The sequence below is a fragment of the Phragmites australis genome, chromosome 5 (genome assembly GCF_958298935.1).
Source record: "Phragmites australis chromosome 5, lpPhrAust1.1, whole genome shotgun sequence".
NCBI lineage: Eukaryota > Viridiplantae > Streptophyta > Magnoliopsida > Poales > Poaceae > Phragmites > Phragmites australis.
Window position 1 is genome coordinate 1,690,895 of NC_084925.1, and position 18,464 is coordinate 1,709,358.

At 40.4% G+C, this 18,464-nt stretch overlaps 2 protein-coding genes across 2 annotated transcripts; one reads left to right on the top strand and one right to left on the bottom strand.

Moving 5' to 3' along the window:
• Positions 1–6,852: 6,852 nt before the first annotated feature.
• On the bottom strand, positions 6,853–10,958 carry LOC133918303 (probable ATP synthase 24 kDa subunit, mitochondrial). The gene is made up of 7 exons (XM_062362115.1): positions 10,780–10,958; positions 9,823–9,922; positions 9,156–9,300; positions 8,621–8,731; positions 8,057–8,203; positions 7,401–7,523; positions 6,853–7,197 (listed from the first exon to the last, which is right to left on the bottom strand). Exons 1-7 carry the CDS (start codon positions 10,816–10,818, stop codon positions 7,134–7,136), a joined length of 729 nt encoding a protein of 242 aa, XP_062218099.1. The 5' UTR covers positions 10,819–10,958; the 3' UTR covers positions 6,853–7,133.
• Positions 10,959–12,431: 1,473 nt separating this feature from the next.
• LOC133918304 (uncharacterized) lies at positions 12,432–18,313 on the top strand. Its single transcript, XM_062362116.1, has 10 exons — positions 12,432–12,814; positions 14,011–14,487; positions 14,553–14,710; positions 14,856–14,939; positions 15,033–15,085; positions 16,002–16,083; positions 16,670–16,777; positions 17,029–17,152; positions 17,462–17,547; positions 17,790–18,313. The coding sequence occupies exons 1-10, from the start codon at positions 12,460–12,462 to the stop codon at positions 18,009–18,011; spliced, it is 1,749 nt and encodes a 582-aa protein (XP_062218100.1). The 5' UTR covers positions 12,432–12,459; the 3' UTR covers positions 18,012–18,313.
• Positions 18,314–18,464: the final 151 nt, after the last annotated feature.

Genomic DNA, 18,464 nt, shown 5'->3' on the forward strand with positions numbered 1-18,464 from the left:
AGAGTAATAGAACATGAATCATGGCTATTAAGGATAAATGCTTTAAACTTGATAAAGTTTGGCAAGAAAAATACTTTTGTTACATGCATTCACATAATATGTAAAAAACCATTAAATGAAACACGTCATCCGTGACGGGTCCAGTGTCGACCCATCACTAATGTGTGGTCCAGGATGGGACCCGACCAAGACTCGTTACTAATGAGGGTTCATTAGTGACAGCGAGAGAACGACTCATCACTAAATATAGCAATGACGGGTAACATTAAAGACCATCACTAATAAGGTAGTCATTAGTGCCGGGTAGATGAGGCACACATCACTAAATATAGTCTATTAATTAGTGATAGGTTGTTATTAGACCCGTCACTAATATTAAAGTAATTAGTGACGAGTTATAGTTCTTAACCATCACTAATTACTAACTCATTAGTGACGGGTGTCCTTATCACTCGTCACTAATTTATGCACCAACCATCTGCTGCTCGACCACTCTTATCCACTCATTTCTCTCTCGACCACTCGCATCTCCCCTCACATCCGCTCACCTCCTCCTCCTGACACCGCCGCCGTTAGCACCGCAACGCTCGACGCTGCCGCCATCCTCCCGCCTCCGCCATAGCCCGACGTCGCTGCTCCCTTCTACCCGCTAAGGTTAGGGCGATGGATCAAGGTAGTGGCGGGGGCTGTGACTGTGGTGGCCTTGGATGGATCCCAATGACTCCTCCATCGGCTCACACGCTAGGCATCCACTACCCTCCAGGCGTTCACCCACCGGTGGCATCCCTGGTGATGAGCCCACGGCCGTCAGGATGGAGCCCAAGCATAGTATGTAACCTCTTTCCTTTTTCTCCCTCATTGTTAGGCTTATAGTAACACTCATTAGGACACAACAATTTAATTGAGTTTATAGTACATTAGGCTCAATTCATAACATCCTATCATGTAGGTGTTGAAACCGATCATATGGCTCAAAGAGGTAATCCCTGCGATAGGTGGTATTGTACCTTTGGTGCAATCCACGGTAGATAGAAGGAATTTTATGGAGCTATCTATCTCTTTTGACATACATTAAAGGGGAGAAAGTATCAGGGATATCATTATTAGGGCATATGGTAATGCATCACCGATTGTGTTGCATGCAAAAAAATCGTGGAAGGGTGCCTGAAAGCGCTTGAGGAGCATGGGTTCTTTTTGCCTAACTATAACTATTTTCAAATAAAAGCACTTGAGGAGGGCAAAGAGGATTTGGCTTCGATCAATGAGAGGCTTATTCAGTTCAATGAATATGATATATATAGTACAATAATATGTAATCTGGTTGTTTTGATATAGATGATTGTTATTGTGTATTATTTTTATAATTTTATTTTCTTTGCTTGTAGGATATTTTTTTATTACACCTTTGTGTCAATTAGCTTTCATGTTATCTTAGATCAAGCTATGGAACATCTTGGGTTAAGCTTTTATAGCTCCGGAGTGGACTTCACTGCTGAAGGCAACTTCCAGGCTGATATAAGGTTTCATTTAAGAGGAAATGAACTAGCTAATAAGACATTATTCATTGTCTATGGTAAAGCATCGAGTCGTCCTGTCAAGCGAAAGAGAGTGCACTAATTCATGCGCTAATGTATATCAATGAAGTACTATAATACATTATTATAAATTTCAATTATATTAAATATATCAGGTTACGTACTCCAGTAAATGCTCAAGTGTAATGATGTATGGATATTTGTATAAGTACGTAATATATGTATAACTATATTGTATGACTAACTTGAGCTAAATTGAAGTTTCTGGATTTATATTTGTGTTCTTGAATGTAAAGACGACTGTCAAATCCTGACATTGATTCAGGATGTCGTCCATCGAAGTTATTGTATATTCTGTTGAATAGGATCTGTTAAAGTACTTTTTGTTTGCATATATGCCTCTATTCTAAAAGTTGATATCTTTTTGTAGAAGTCATTAGTAACGGGTCTTAGTTTTCATCCGTCACTAATATATTATGAAAATCATTAGTGACGGGTTTACTTACAACTCATCACTAATGTGAAGTCATTAGTTACGGGTATCCTTCTAACCCATCACTAATTATTGATATTTACTGTTATTTTCTGCGCCAAGCAGCATGACCAGACAATATCTGTTCGTCGGCTGCTCAGTAAAAGGGTGATTTTTTTAGTGATTCTGTTGAGTCCAAATCAAATCTCGGTAATTTGAAGTTGGGATTGTCCCTGTCCTTTGAAAGTTTGCCTCCCCCTCTCCTCCTCCTCTTGCTCATATATGCATGGTGGATTCTAGGGTTTGAGTACTTGGAATCAACAATTTTGCTCCTTCTCCCTGATCTTGATATATGTGGATTGTCCCCCTTAGTGTACATGCATAACCTATGTCTCCCATTCGGGAGCGTTTGATTATAAATATGACTTAGCAACTCGTCATATTTATAAGAATATGCTTTCAAATTGTCCATGTATTTTGGACAATTCAATGATGTGTGGTCCAAGTAGTAGGTTTATGTGCTCGTGTCCTGACTTATGTAATTTATAGTTATCTTGATGTGTACTTGTACTGTTGTACGTTTTGATTATGTATATGTGCATATCTCGTGACTTGGTCCCTACAATGTGGGTATCTTGAAATGCATGGTGTGGCATGAATGTTTTGAGTGATTTTGATGTGGGTATCTGGATGTGTCTTATTTGCAGGAGAATATGGTTGTCAAATCCTAACATTGCTTCAGGATGTAGTTAGAAAACATGTAAATCCATTTGGGGGACGAGACCATTAGTGACGGGTGAAAACTTCACTCGTCACTACAGAGGCCACCAATGACGAGTGGTAAATTCATCCGTCACTGATGATCGAGTCCCAGTGACGGGTAGCTTTTCAATCCCTTAGTGGGACTCGGTTATTAGTAACGGATGGTAAATAGACCCGTCACTACTATCTGGATCATTAGTAACGAGTGGTAAATAGACATGTCATAAATGACTCTGTCAATAGTGATGGGTTGTAGTTACCACCCGTCACTAATGATCGAGTACCTAAGACAGGTTGGAAAGCTATCCGTCACTATGACTCGATAACTAGTGACGGGTGGTAAATACACCCGTCACTAATAACCAAGTCCCTGAGACGGGTTGAAAAGCTATCCGTCACTAATGACGATCACAGTGACGGACAACAGGTCTTCTTAGACCATAGTAGGCATACTTTAATGACAGGTATCAACTATAACTCGTCACTAATATTTCATCATTACTGATGTAATAAGAGTGATGGGTAATGATGGTTACCACTTGTTATTAATTTGTTGTTCTGTCGTAGTGACAATAATCATGGATAGTAAATTATACTTGATAGTATCTAATATTGGAATTTATTCTTGAAAAAAAAGACATATAATACTTGGAACAAGATAATAGATAAATAAGTTTGTATGCTATTGAGCTCTAAGTTCTTTATCTTTTATATGCTGCTCATTACATACATGTATAAAAAAATATAGTCTGTTATAACTTATTCTAGCAATATTTTCGAGAAATCTAGAGAGATTTGTGAAACTCCATCAAGCATAGGGGCCACCCCCGGTCTCCGCTCCGAGAGGCACTTCGCTCATATCCCACCTAGAGGATGAGAAGTGGTATTTTTTTTTAAAAAAAATAGTGTTCGTATTTATCTATGAATAAAATTCCTAGAATCTACTCTACTTTTCATAAAACTTAAATTCCGTAAAGTAGCTTGATTGCCAGCAAGAAGTGAGGCCTATCTATGTGGTGTCAAGATCACAGGAATGTGCAATTTTTAAAAAATTACTTCGAGAAACTCCTTGAATTATCTTCATAGAACTGTAGTTTAAGGGATGTGCAAATTTGGCCGTGATGAAACTGGTAAATATGACCGCCGACGAGCTCGACGAACCTGCTGTGTAATCAGTTACTTACTTCAGTTGGCCGTGACGGAACTGGTGAGGCTAGAGACTTCGCTCCTTAATTTGTGTTCTCAGATCCAGATCCACATGCTCCATGCATGCTGTTCTTGACCATGCATACTGCATCTCCATCTCCATCCACGGTTTCTTGAGACTCAGTCCTGATCCCATCCGCCGCACCCGGGATCACGCGATCAGAGCTAGCATTTCTCGGATCTGTGCTGGACTAACTGAATGCCGCATATCGCTGCTGCTTGATCAGCATTTATGTAAGACTGCATACAATCTCATAATTTTTCTACTACTTAGTTCGTTTAAAAATATAAGACGTGTTTTATTTTAAAATAGTAAAGCTTCATAAGTTTTGACTAACAATTGATTAAATTATATACATATTTAATATACAAAAATTATTTTACTAGATTTTTATTTAAAATATGATATTAATTGTATAGCAATTGATAACATACTATAAAAAATCAACGGTTAAAGTTTAATTTTTTCAAAATAAAATATATCTCTTTCTCCTTCAGTTGCTCCCTCCCTTATCTATTAAATTCCACCGATTTGCTGACCTTCCCATTGCCCAGAGCAGCACGTTGTCACCCCCATCTATCCCTATTTCCATCTCAGCTAGAGCAAAACAACCAGTTATGGCTGATCCGAGCCCTCTCTCTCGCCTAGATCTACCGTATTGTGACCTCCAGGTACTCCTTTGCAGGCTCCGTCCACTCTCATCTTCTCTCCTGCGGCCAAACTAGAGAGAGCAGTTTGTCTTCGCCATAGCCAGCCACATTGAGCTCGAGTCCGCTCCCAAATCCTTGGAGCACGGTGAGTTACTTACCAATTCCTTCTGTACAGGTGTTTCCATTGAGCCAGTACATCATATTGACCCTTCTTAGTTAGTTCCCTCGACAAAACACGTCGTGCCCACCATTTCCTCCCCCGCTGGTCTCTGCTGGCCGCCACTAAGAAGCTCGACACCGACGGCATGCTTTAGCGTTGCTCTACCCAATATGAGGCTGAGTCCAAGGAGGAACAGCGGCATGGGGCCGAGCAGCGGCCGAATGGAAGCGGCGGCCAAGTGGGATGTGTTATGCATGTGCTGTGGCGGCGGCCTTCGAGCCACCGCGTTTGCAGGTGTGCCGGCACTGCCCGGCGGGAGCGGCATTCGAGCCGGCTCGGATGCCGCTCCCACCGCCGCCAAATTTTTCCCTTTTTTATTCCATGAAAATGACAATTGTATGGTGTGCACAACCGGCACTGATACTAGTCAAGTATCAGTGCCGAGTAAAAAGTGTTGGTTGAAAAATCGGTAGTGGAGCCGTTTTTCAACCGGCACTGATGTGCCCTTTTGCAGTAGTAGCTGGTGCACAACCACCTCCTCACGTATGCCAACGCGCTCGTCTTCGCGCTCATGGCCACCTACCTCGTCGTTGTCGTCTACCTGACGCTCAGGAGGGACACGGTGGTCACGTACGTGCTAGTGTCGGAGTGGGCTCAGGGACAGGTGGATGTGGGCAGACGCCCACTAGTCGATGCCGTTCAGGAAGGACCTGGCTAGCTGATGCCTCCAATAGTATGCATTTGGTTGGATGGCAATGATAGATAGGATACATCGTCTCTGTTTTTTAATATATTTATTTAAGTTATATGTTTGATTGGATGGATAAGATGGGTTAGTTTTTTAACGAATAATAGTGGATAAGATGAGAGTAATAACTAAATTATATCTCTTAATTTTAAATAATAATAGTTAACCATACAATGATCAACACGTACTTAAAGCTTATCAATGTTAATCTTATCGTAGTAATTACTAATTAACAACAAAATATGCTAATTACTACTGATCGTACTCTAATCGACACACAATGATGCATTAATAAACACGCTAATACTTAACCATCATAATCTCATAGTAATAAATACTAATTAGCAATACAACATGCTAATTATCACTAATTATTTTATTAATGATTGTGATTAGCCAAGATGGATGGGCTCATATGGCCAAAATGAATGGATCACTTCATCCAACATATTTGAAGAATATTCTCAAAAGTCAGATAGTCGCATCCACCCGCCCTTCAACTAAACATCTCAAAAATGTGGATGGTCTATCTCTCATCTAACCTCATCCTTACCAACCAAACACACCCTAATTTACTAGTGATATTTCATATGCTCACTCATTGTCCTAGATTATCAGGCCTAGTGTAGCTAGACAGTTGGTCAAGTGTTGAGATCGTCTTTACAGTACTCTAGGTCTAGTTTAATTAGATAGTTAATCTATCTGCTATGATTTTTACATGATTTTTTCTCACTTAACTGAACAACTCAACTCGTCAGACTTTCTCTTATTTAATACAATATGCGGCTCTCAGAAAACTCATTGTACTGGATGTTCTGGCCTTCCGGCTGATATGTGATTTGCTGCTTTATTGAGTTCATTTAATAGTAGTGTTTGCTCGGTTGGCTTCAGGCTTGCGCTTCTTGAATCGAGCATTGCTTGGAATGGTAGCTTATTGGAGCGCTTCTTGAAGAACAAAATTTACAGTCTCCATCTCAGTGTCCTAACCCTTTTGATGTGAAGGTCCACATACTGGGGGTTTGAACTGGGCTGGATCTGAGTTGCTCCCAGGTCAAAAGCTTGGGCTGGACATTTGCACATAACTGCATCTACTAGATAGTTGGCGCATTCCTTTCTTTTCTTTCTTTCTTTATTCATTCAAACGGAGGCAGCACAAGATTATTTGCAAACAAAGACATGGAGATGGAGTGCAAACAAGACAAATAAAGTGCAAAGAGTTCTCTTACAACGCGCTCAAATAGAGAACAAAATTTTAAAGTGAAACAGTTTATGCCCTAAAATGCGAGAGTTAATCTCTTAAGCGACATTAAACAGAAAATAAAGGTCAAATAACAAGTATCATCATTATCTCAATGCCTCGTACCATAATCTGGTTCATGTATTATAACTCATTGTTGCTATGGCCACCAGAGCAGCAGAGGCAAGAAGCAATCCAACTCGACAGTTGACTGTCTTTGTACTCCGGTGCATTTTTTATTACAAAAAGCAAGAATTGACTCAAGAGGTGTGGCTTACAGCACCGGTCTCCTTAAAACAAAAATGAAAATCATGGATGGATCGGACGATTTGAAATGCCATGAGGATTGTCGTCAATCAAGCCTACAGGAAGTTTCTGATGTCCAATTTCCTGACATCAGGCATCTCCTCATCTTTAAACTCCTCCCTGGTAATAAAGCGCATCAGCGTGTCGCAACATAACACATGCACACCGATTATAATCTCTAGTGTATATAAACTAAATATCAGTCTGCTAGCTGTGTTGATTGCTTTATGGTGGAAGTTGTCTCCAGAGGTTTATAACAACTGCCATTTGAGGTACCATTCAAGCAAATAATGGATTATTAGTCTATCAGTTAAGAGATGTACCTCTTTAGTTGAGTCTCCATTGCTTCAATACATTCCTTCTTAAGTTCCGTCAGCTCACTTTTGGCAATTTCCATTTCAAGCTCTTCCTCAATCTTGGGAAGATCCTCCCTCCGGATGCCAAGGCTATTTCAAGAAGAAGCAAAATAAAAACATGTGAATGACATGAACTATAATGACATATGACAGGTAAAGGGTGCACAGCAAAATGCAAACAAAAAGGTCCCCTATATGAGCTTTGTTTTGCACAGGTGTGGATCAGGCTTAATCTCTGCCTAAGAAACAAGCCCTAGACCAACAAATCCCAACAACCGATCAGGATTGCCTATACTTAAATACAAGTAACAGTGGGCCATGCCAAACCGTGGTCTTTGCAATATGAAACCAGACAATCCTAACAGATTGACCAGACAATTTACGCATTCTTTGTGAGAGATTTAAATGTTATAAGATGTCTCCGTTGTTACATGAAGAGCCATTCGGGTCATGGCGTGCATTGTGGTCAAGTATTCAACTGCGGACTATCCAGAGCCTCCAATAATCAGTATAAGCAAAGATGAATCTTGAGCGAGTTAGCGATTAAAATCTCCAGTACTCAGATTAACAATCTTGTTAAATAAAAATACGCTATTGAGATGAGGATACAGATCTTGGCATACTTTTTGTTTATCTTGTCGAACTCTGCCAAGAGGATAGCCATATTCTTCTTGTCACTCCTCAAAAGTGGCTTCTTAATATCCTTTTCAATCTTCTCAAGAGCTTCCATCATCAGAGGCTCGATACCAAGATGATCTATAAGGCCACTCCTGTATCATAGAACACAATAAGAAAAGAAATAGTTACACAAGCAATCAGTGATAAAATGTTGTAAGATGTGCCAAAGTAAACTGCTATTCCGTACCTAAGAAGTGTAACACTTTCTCTTTTTTTTTTTAAAGTACGAGTACATGCAAGAGAAGAAATGAATAAGAAAAGAAACTGTATTTAGCCTATGTGTATCATCTCATTAAAATGAAAGAGCATGCAGATTTAACATCAAGAAGAAAGCCTTTTGTCCCAAGCAAGCTGGGGTAGACTAGAGAAAAGACAAGGAAAACTTATCAAGGTATATGCATGAGATGCAAAAACATGTAGATTTCACCAAAAAAAAAAAAATCAAGCAGCAGCATTAAGCATATTGGAAAGCATAAATAAATATTATGCAATAATGGAAATAAATGTACTTTGTTCTGATCTCCTGAAGAGTATTCAGGTAAGTCCGCGCATCAGGGATTCCCTTGGTAAAGGTATCAATAGTATATTTAATTCTTTGAGAATCAGAAAGAAGATCTGCCCTGCATTTACCAATAGGAGCATAATCAGGTCAGTAACAATGAGCTTAAATGAATTTACACAAAATAAAGTGAATGCTTATTTTAAGTATCAGATTTATGCTCGAATTCATTTTACAAATGTGATTTCAAACAGATCAAGCACAAAATAACAGACCAACATCAACCAAAGTCGCAGATAGGTGCACAGGCAAAACCTCATCATTAGGAAGTAATCCTGAAATTAAAATGCTTTGTTTCACTGATATTGCAATAGTACACTATAGTGTTCGCTGAATAAAACTTTTAGAAACTCTTGAATTACCAACTATCACCACATCCGGAAAATTTTGTCAAAACAAAACACAATAGTAAAGTAAAAATGAAGGAAATACAGTGGTAAGCTTATGACCATGGAATACATGTATAGTCATACAAATTGTCTTACTTTTCCCTTACAGTCTTCATAACTTGGGCATAGCGAGAAACTGCCGCTGGGTCATCTGGATCGATTGTGATCTTTTCCTTTTTCAGGACACCAAGGGCCGTCTCAAACTTCTTCTTTACCTCAAAGAATATGCCCTTCAGCAGGTCTTGATAACATAGAAAAGGAATAAAGTTAGGACTATAAAAATTAAACACCTCTTAAGAGAAGTATGCAACACATAAAAAGCATTGCTCTGAACAGTTTCCCTATAACTAACAAAAGAACCCATTATCCAAAATAGACTCTAACGTTATGAATGCCAACAGAAATTCAAATCGACAGCATACATCACATCTTCATGGAAAAGCACAAAGTGAATGATCCAGCATTGAAGGCACAGCTTAGTCATGACAGGAATATTCAATAAAATGATTTACTCTGCTCATAGTGTTAACTCGAGAGGATACAGTACCAAAAACATTTTTTCTGCTGCTCTATACGATCATCTTACAACAAAATAGTTCAAGATGGGTTTGTTATGATTTACAGCTTTATGAGAATTACACATGCATTAAGCAGTTATTGTTCAAGTATATAACACATTGCTGCGAAACATTTATGATGAAGAAAGTTTCTTAACCCGTAAAAAAGCTAATTTATACACAAACAGCAAAAATGTGAGACATACCGTCTCCACTGACAGGACGGTCAGCCGGAGCTGCATCCTTGGCATAGGAACGAACTTGATTAGCACCTCCATTCACAAAAGCAGCCTGAGCAGAATATAGCTGCAGGAGCATCAACAAATGAACTGAGTATCATAAACATAGCTGGAAGTATGGGAAGTGGCAGAAACAGACCATGCTAAAACTAAAAAGCTCCACAGTGGAATCTCATTGACCATGGGTGCATTCACAGAAAATAAACTAATAACTCCATAGTCTTATATTTTACTAGATTACAATGACAAAACGGAACAACATGTAGGATCAACGAAGCGATATATTCACAAGTAGAAGTTAACATGCTTGCTAGTTGTTATCATGTCAATTTCAACAAGCCACTAACCGCATAACATATACAGAGCTCAAAGGCAATAGAAATTCAGAAGACATGTAGGATTAATAACATTTGTATGGACAGGATACATTCAATCCGAGGGATTCTGCATGCTCAGAGCTAGCTAAGCGATGGGTACCAAACGTGGTTTCATGTGATGCTAGATCTACGAAAATGTCAAAATGGGAAATTGCATTGGGACTGAAAGAATCTGGAGTTGTTGTACACAAGACACTGCCTCGTCTCGTCTCTTCGCCGCCTCCAATTCCCAATTCAGCTAACACCTCGAACATTCTACCCTCCTAATCGATACGCTCCCACTACAGTCCCATCCAATCAATCAAAGCAACAAAGTACCGAGCCGAAACAAATGAATCGGACTCGAACATCCACAACCATTGTCCATTTCGATCGATGCTGCCAACGAACTCTACATGGAAACACGAAGATCCCAAGTGAACGCAACCACGCGGATGGCGAACGCGCGCACGCCGAGAGCCAGAAGCCACCGGATCAGATCAACCGGGGAACCCAGCTAGGGTTTTCTGGTGACGCGACGCAGAGGGAGGCGAGCCAGAGAACGAACCTGACGGGAGCGGGAGACGAGGCGAGCGGCTAGCGCCATGGCTGATGCGGCGGCGCTAGGGCAGGAGCCTCCGCTTCTCTTCGATCTCCGCGAGAGGAGAGCGAGAGAGAGATGGGGATGGGAGGAGGAGAAACGGGGGCGGCGCTGGCTCTGCGCTTTGCTGGTGCTCCTTCGCTGCTCCTCGCCGTCCGATGCCACCGGACTTCGCGTGACCCTCGCACGGATATCAAAGCGTGCGGAGATCCGCCGGGACCGTGGGCCCATTCCCCCGGTGCGCGGTGGGCCCGGTCCAGCCCGCTTCGGTTCTTCCTCCGTGGCTAGGACCTAGGCCCTGTTGTTTCCCTGATTCTGAATCTTAGATTATGAATCGTAAAAGCTTATTTTGAGTGGATTATATATTATATTATAATTTAGTTATATATTTGCAGAATTTACTTTCAGAATCTAGCTGTTTGTTTGCAGAGTCCACAATCCAGAATATACAATTTTGGGACAAACAAGCAGGGCCTTAGGTGTTGATTGGTTGTCAGGATCTTGTCCCGTAAATACGTATAATTTTAAAACAGAAATATATTCAATCATTTATATATATTATTTTAGTTTAGTCTGACGGATATAAATGTATGTCCGAATTGTGAGGGATTTCGAGCTTTCTTCTGTAACCTAGCTCCTATATCCGTTTATATAGACGACTCACTTATTAGTGTTATAAAATCTTCTTCATACGAGCAATCAATTATAATATCAATTAGATATGATAACAAGATATAATACCCGTATGTAGAAGCTATACAAACCCGTATTTATAAGCTAATTTTCAAACCCGCGCCTCCACCTATTACCTACCTCGGGTAAAAACCGAAACCCGCACCACCACCTCGTGTATCACATAGCTACAAGTACACTCATGTACTCGCAAATAAAGACATTCAACTTAGCATTGTAACAAAATCACCAACCATTTTTCTGTTTTGTACAATTACACATGTGTTGTTCTCTATTTTGCAAAATTTCTTACCATAATCATAATTTTTTTCTTTGAAATTGCTTTCAGCTTGGTTTTATCACTCATTAGGTACTTAGGACAATGACAAATAGAACAACAGAAGCTAAAAAAATTCAAATATAAAGGATTTGCCCTTATAATCTAAGAAAAAACACTTTCAAGACAACCATATGAATATATGATTTGAGATCGCCTTCACATCCTAATTAAGAGTGAGTTAGTGACTTAATTCAATTTGCTTTGACTATAAATATGTAAGATGCAGCTCACCAAGACCCAAAAAATGATGATGAAAAGATAGTTATTCTGTTGTATTATTTACAGTCATTTTTCTATGGTTGAGAGTTGGGGCGCTAAGCTAGAATGTAGGAACATAAATCCTAAGGAAGTATATAGGTTATATATAAAAATGAAATGGGTCAACATATTAGATATGTGGAGTAGATTTATAGGCAAAACGGGTGTGAGTATGTCGATTTCAAACTCATCTCATTGTACCTTTTAAGTTTAATTTTAAATCCGGGTATATGTCTATGAGTAAAAATTGGAATTCAAGTCCGTGGCTCTTAGAGATTTTATCTACGGAAGTAAAATGTCTAATCATATACGATCACTCAAATAACTGTAGTGGTCGTCGTCTCCGTCTCCCTGCTCGCCTTTGACCTTGGCTCGCAATGAATTCTCTCCTGAGGCCGCAGCTTCCGGGCCCGAGCCTGGGCGCGAGGCCCCGAGTCTCGCTGGCGCCGAGGCGGCTCGGCGCGGCGGCGCTGGTAGGCGGGCGCAGATGCCGGCGGGGAGGGGTGGTGGCGTCGGCGGCTCCGTCGTGGATGGAGGAGACGGGGGTGGCGGTTCTGGAGGAGGGCGGGGGGCGAAACCCGTCGGTCTCGGACTCATACCGGCCGGCGGGGCTGCCGCGGCCGAACGCGACGGTGCTGGAGGCGCAGGCGCGGGTGTGCACGGGGCCCGGGCAGACGCGCCCGCTCGGGGAGGAGCACACCATGCGCGTCCTCGACACCATCCTCCGCTCCGGTGAGTCCATTCGGCTCATCCTAGTCGTCGGCCGTGGCCTCTTGTGTTTGCGTGGGATAGTGAGTGCTTGCTGCTTTGGTTTGGGGAGTTCTTGATTGGATCCTGTTTCGTTACCGCCATTCGTGCGGGAAGTGAGAGCTTAGTGCAGTGATTTTGATAGTATAGACGATGTACCTGCTAGGAGATAACTCGAGAAATAGCGCGGGCTGCTTGTAAACGAGCTGTTTATGCTTACAAATGTAGCTGCTTAATTTTTGTGTCATTCTGGTGAATGGTGATTGACTGCAGATTTAGAAGCTTGATGCAATCCCGATGATTGTTATTTGTCTTAGACTCATTTTAGACTCGTTTTAGAATTTGAGCCGTATGACATTTACGGACGAGGATCCCCTGACGTCAGCGACGAAGTAACCTTGACATCGATGTCAGGGGATCCGGATCCGACATTTACTGCCTTGCGGTTGTGTACGTGTAAATACTAAACAGTAAGGTAACTGATCCAGAAGAAACACTCTTTGCTCCTTCGTAACTTGGTTGTCTTGTGTCGCACTTGAGGTAGTTATGGCTTTACATCTTCCTCAGACTGTTGATAGTGTTGGTTGAATTTTAACTGTTTATTGTGTTAAAACTTAAAATCATGCGGTTGGGTGCTGGCAACTTGGTATTTATGCTTTCAGTGTTATCTTGATCTCATGAAACAAGTTTTATTTTGTTGAAGGGCCAATACATTCCTGCTGCAACACTAATCACCTTGATATGGGAGCTAAAAGGTTAAGGCATGTCAAACTTGCATCGGTAACTCTAGATTTGTTTCTTGATTATGTGTGCACCATAGCTTGGCACCAGTACACAGTCTTATCCTATATACTAATCCTCATCTGAATCTGCATTTTTCTTATGCACTGGATAGGTACTAGGTATTATAAAGTAAAGTTCTTTCTATTTACCTCATAAAGTGAGAACTTAGCCTCAGGTTAATCAATTAATGTGTGTTTTTTCATGTCATGTGCTGGTTTTGTGAGTTACTTATTTAGGCAGCAATTAACGATTTGGAGGAATATGAGATTAGTGAATTCTTTTCCTATTGGTTGGTTGGTTTTGATTTGAGTGGCATGCTTTCAGTAGGTCTGCTTTGTTTATTTTACTTGCCTTTCATGAGGACTTACATTGCATTTCTTTGCAAAATCTTTGTGTAGCAATGGGAGAACTCAAAGATGAGCCAGTGTCCAATGCACAGCTGGGTGCATTCTTTGCTGGCATGACAATAAGAGCTAATTCTTTTCCAGAAGCCACCCAATGGAGTGAGGGCGAGCGACGCGCCATGGCCATATTTTGGCCACGCCTTTTGCAAGTTCTTCCTCCTGAGGTGAAGTTTATAGCTGATCCTGAAGGAACAATCATGGGTGCAAATGGTTTAACAGGACCTCGGTATGTTGGTCAAGGCACAGGAGAGATGAGACTTGTTGGTGCTTTGAGGGAGGTGCTTGCTGGTGGCCATTTAGGTTATGAGGAGGTTCAATGTGTACTAAAGGATATTCTACCAGTTGGATCGAGTGCAAATTTAACAGTGGTTAGTGAAGCACTGCTAGCAGCATTTTTAATTGGACAGCGGATGAATAGAGAAACTGATCGTGAGCTCAAAGGGTATTGTCTAGCCTTCGATGATGAACTAGGTAACATCAAGTGGATTCTTAAACTGAATAGAGAAATCAATGGTGTCATTAACACTTCTTATCAGGCCCTCCTCCAGTTGCTGACGTCAAGTCCTTGACACACTATGGTGAACCATATGATGGAAATACACGCTTTTTTAGGAGTACTTTATTTGTTGCAGCTGTTCGAGCCTGCTATGATGAGTCTTGCCTCCTCCACGGTGTTGAATGGATGCCACCCAAGGTCAGTAGTCTATGAAACAGATCCAGCAACAATAAACATCTCTAAGAGTATTTTTAGTAATATTTATCTTGTGGTTCGGCGATGGATTTGTCTATCATTTACTTTTTGAAAACCATTTGTATTACTTAATGATCAAGATTTTCAGGGTGGCATAACAGAAGGGCAGATGCTTAAATTCATGGGTGCAAACACACACTTGTCTCCAACTCAGGCCAAAACACTGTTGGAGGTGTGTTAGGAGTTCGATGCCTTCTGCCTACTTTTCCTTCAACCTTTTCTTTCCACTGCTGACTGCATCTGATGGCTTTTTTCTGGCTTTAAGGATGAGAACGCTGGATTTGCATATTTGAATCTCCAGGAAGCTTGTCCACCATTGTAAGTTTGGCGTTTCCTTGATAACTTTATGCTCCAACGACCAGAGAGGCATTTCTACCATATTCCTGCAGATATTGTGTTCAGGATGGACTCACTAGCTTTTCTTATTAGAAATTGCATGAAGCGTATACATATATTTGCAAATTTGAATTACTACTTTTTATTTGGCTTCATGCCAGAATAGAGTTGTCAACGATTAGTAAAGTTGATTATGCAAATACTTATTTAAAGTAGGGATACATGTTCATCAACCATGCATATCGAAGAGGTCATGAGATTTTATATAGGTTCGAGCCTCCCTTAGGATAATAGTCCTACATCATGTGTTGCCTTGATTAATCTCAGGAGAAGACAATTATAATGGGGATGCGTCTAGATCTACTCCTATGAATCTCGGCAAGTTCTCTCGTGTTCTAAATCCTGAAGCTCTGGTTGGATGAATTTGATCGTGGCTTGAATCTGCTGTGGATCCCAATGAGTTGTTTATGCTTCTATCCAACCTCATATTGCTTCTGTTTGGCTCTATAGCGCTTGTCTATTTTCTCTGTCTTGCATGTCCGACCCTCTCCCTTCCTTATATAGTTGGGTTGGGGAGGCATACCGTACTCGGAGTCTAGAGTGTAACCTTCACGGATTGTGTTATCTGGAGGATTATTTCCTGATCCGAGGATAATTTCCATGTGGAACACGGTGAACTATCTGGAATATTCGCACATGCCTTATTTACCTCATGTTAGTTATTAAACCTACCGTACAAGGTAACGGATACATGTACGATGATACTCCATCATCAGGATATACCATATTTCTAGCAAATCCTTAATTTTTAATCATCAAATCTTCATCAAGAGTATTTGAACATATAAGAAAAGTTGTATTTCACGAAGAGGCATTTTTTGACCCAATATTCTTGCAGGCATTCAATTATTGGGCTCAGGGAGCATATTAAGAAACGACCACCATTGGCTACCTCTGAGAAAGTTCAACAATTTGTGAGAGTGAGTTACTCTTCTCAACTACTTGCGACATTTTTTTTGTAAGAACAAATAGCATAAGAGCATTCCTATGATAGAATTGCTCTATCATCTGTAGCATGCTATATTTATGTTCTAGCATCCTTTGTGCTTATGAATACCATGCACAGAATTGATTATAAGATGACAGATCTTCGATAAACTACTGACTTAAAGGTTCAGGAAATCTACTGTTTCCTTTTGATAATTAAATATCTGGCAGTTTATGAGCTTAGGTTTTCAAAGTACTTTTACAAGAGGGTATTTTATACACATTTTTTTCTCATGAACTGTTTTAATTATAGTCAAGATGACTGGAGTTATTTCTTGTAATAATGCAAATCTGCACCATTAAAGACATTGGACACAAGTAATCTGTTGTCTACTACTTTATGGGAGTGCCTGTTCGTTCCTTTTAAATTTGGATGAGAAATGGCATATTCCTACTCCTTTTGATGTGTATTTCTGTTACAAAATCATAAAATGCTTCGTGGCCATGTATCAGTACATGATTCACTTGAATTCTACTGTTCATTGTGAAAAGGTTTATTGGTCTTATTTTTATTGCTAGGCACGGGGAAGAGAATCAATGGTTGCAGGATTTTATCATGAGGGCTATGAAGATCCATTGCTTATGCTTATGAGAAGGCGAACTGTTCATGCTGGACTAGTTGTAAAGGTAAGTTCAATGGTTTTATTTTGGTGCCTCTTTTTAAGAACTTTTTGGTAGACTTGGCCGTCTTGAATTAAAATCATGGAGTGTGATATCTCAATTGCATGGATAGGACCTTCTGCTGAATTTTTGGAACCAATACTGCTTATGCCCTTTTGTTCTTGTCAGAATGCAAATCTGATAGTGTAATAATATTATTTTTCTCAATTTTATTGACTGTTACCCCTGCTATGACAAAATGTATGTTGCACATGTAGGGTGAGGAAGGTGCACTTTCAATGACAACCAAGGAAAGATCAACTCATGCGTCAAAAGGACTTCCGGTGAACCATTGTTCGGGGTTCCGGACACCAAACATCATAAATTTCTCTGAAACTGATGGTAGTTGAATATCTTTTACTCATTTTATGGATTATAGGTAGCCTTGTATTCTTGGATGGTAGGGCATTTGTTTTTTTTTTCTGGTACATATCACTCATTCCTGTGGCAAGGAATTGTGCTACATAAGCTAGCGTTATGTCAAACGTTTCAGATTTGTACTACACCTTGGCAGATTCATATAAAACAAGATGTTTTATGAATGGCATTGATAAGCACAACTGATTCTACAATCCAGATAGCTTGTTGTGAATGCCCAAGAAGGTGACTATAAAATGATCTCAGTCTAAGCTTCTCTCACGTATCTTTCAGGTGTTTCTAGGGAGAGCTTCAGGGTCACTGTGAATGCTCAAGAACTTGGATTTGAATCCACTGAAACGCCAAGAACTGATAGATCAGTAAGCCTCCCCCCCCCCCCTGGCAGTGGTTGCTGCTTTTTTTTATTTTTTTAGGTGAAGTTGCTGCATATTTTCAGTTCATATTATATATGTCCCATTGATTTTCAACAAACCATGGCCCTTATACATTTAAGTTTGCTAGTGCTCCGTGTTTCTGTGTATCACCTGGAATTATTGGCAGGAGACATATTTTCTTTTAGCATAGTTATTGTTTTTTACTTACTGTGTCCTAACTGAATCAGGTCCTGAAAAACTTGGAGCTGGGTTTGGCAGCACTAGGTGGTGAGAAAGGGGCAGCCTATGACCGAATAGTTCTTAATGCAGCCATGGTTGACCACTTATTAGGCTGCAGCGGAGCTGAAGATATCAACACTGCTCTTGACCGGGCAAGAGAAGCCATTGACAGTGGTAAAGCTCTGAAAAGGCTCATGAGCTACATAAAAATCTCGCACAAAGTGTCCTAGCTAGTCATGAGTCATGACCAAGAGCGGGCTGCACAATTTTGGTTTCCAAGTCCGGTCGAATAGCTCTTCTCTGAGTCCTTCGCTACGTAAGTTACAGAACAGCTGGTGCATGAATAGTCCCTTGGAAGGGCTTGCCAATAAATCAGTTGAAATCAACAATACCTTGTTCAAAATTTTATTTTGTCCTGAGAGAAGTCGATGTTGTAAGTGTTAGGAATAGAGAATCATTTATGGGTTGTTTGATTGTTTTGAAATACCTTTTCACAATTATTAAGAGTTAATACACATCTATTTGCTCGTGACATGCTTTTTATGCCATTGTTGGTGCCCTAACGAACTATTCTCTTTGTGAATCGAGATATTTGAATTAGGGATAGTATAAAAAACCAAACAATGAATATCAATATTTTTCATGTTTGCGATTTACACACTCTAACGGTAGCAAGCAATCAT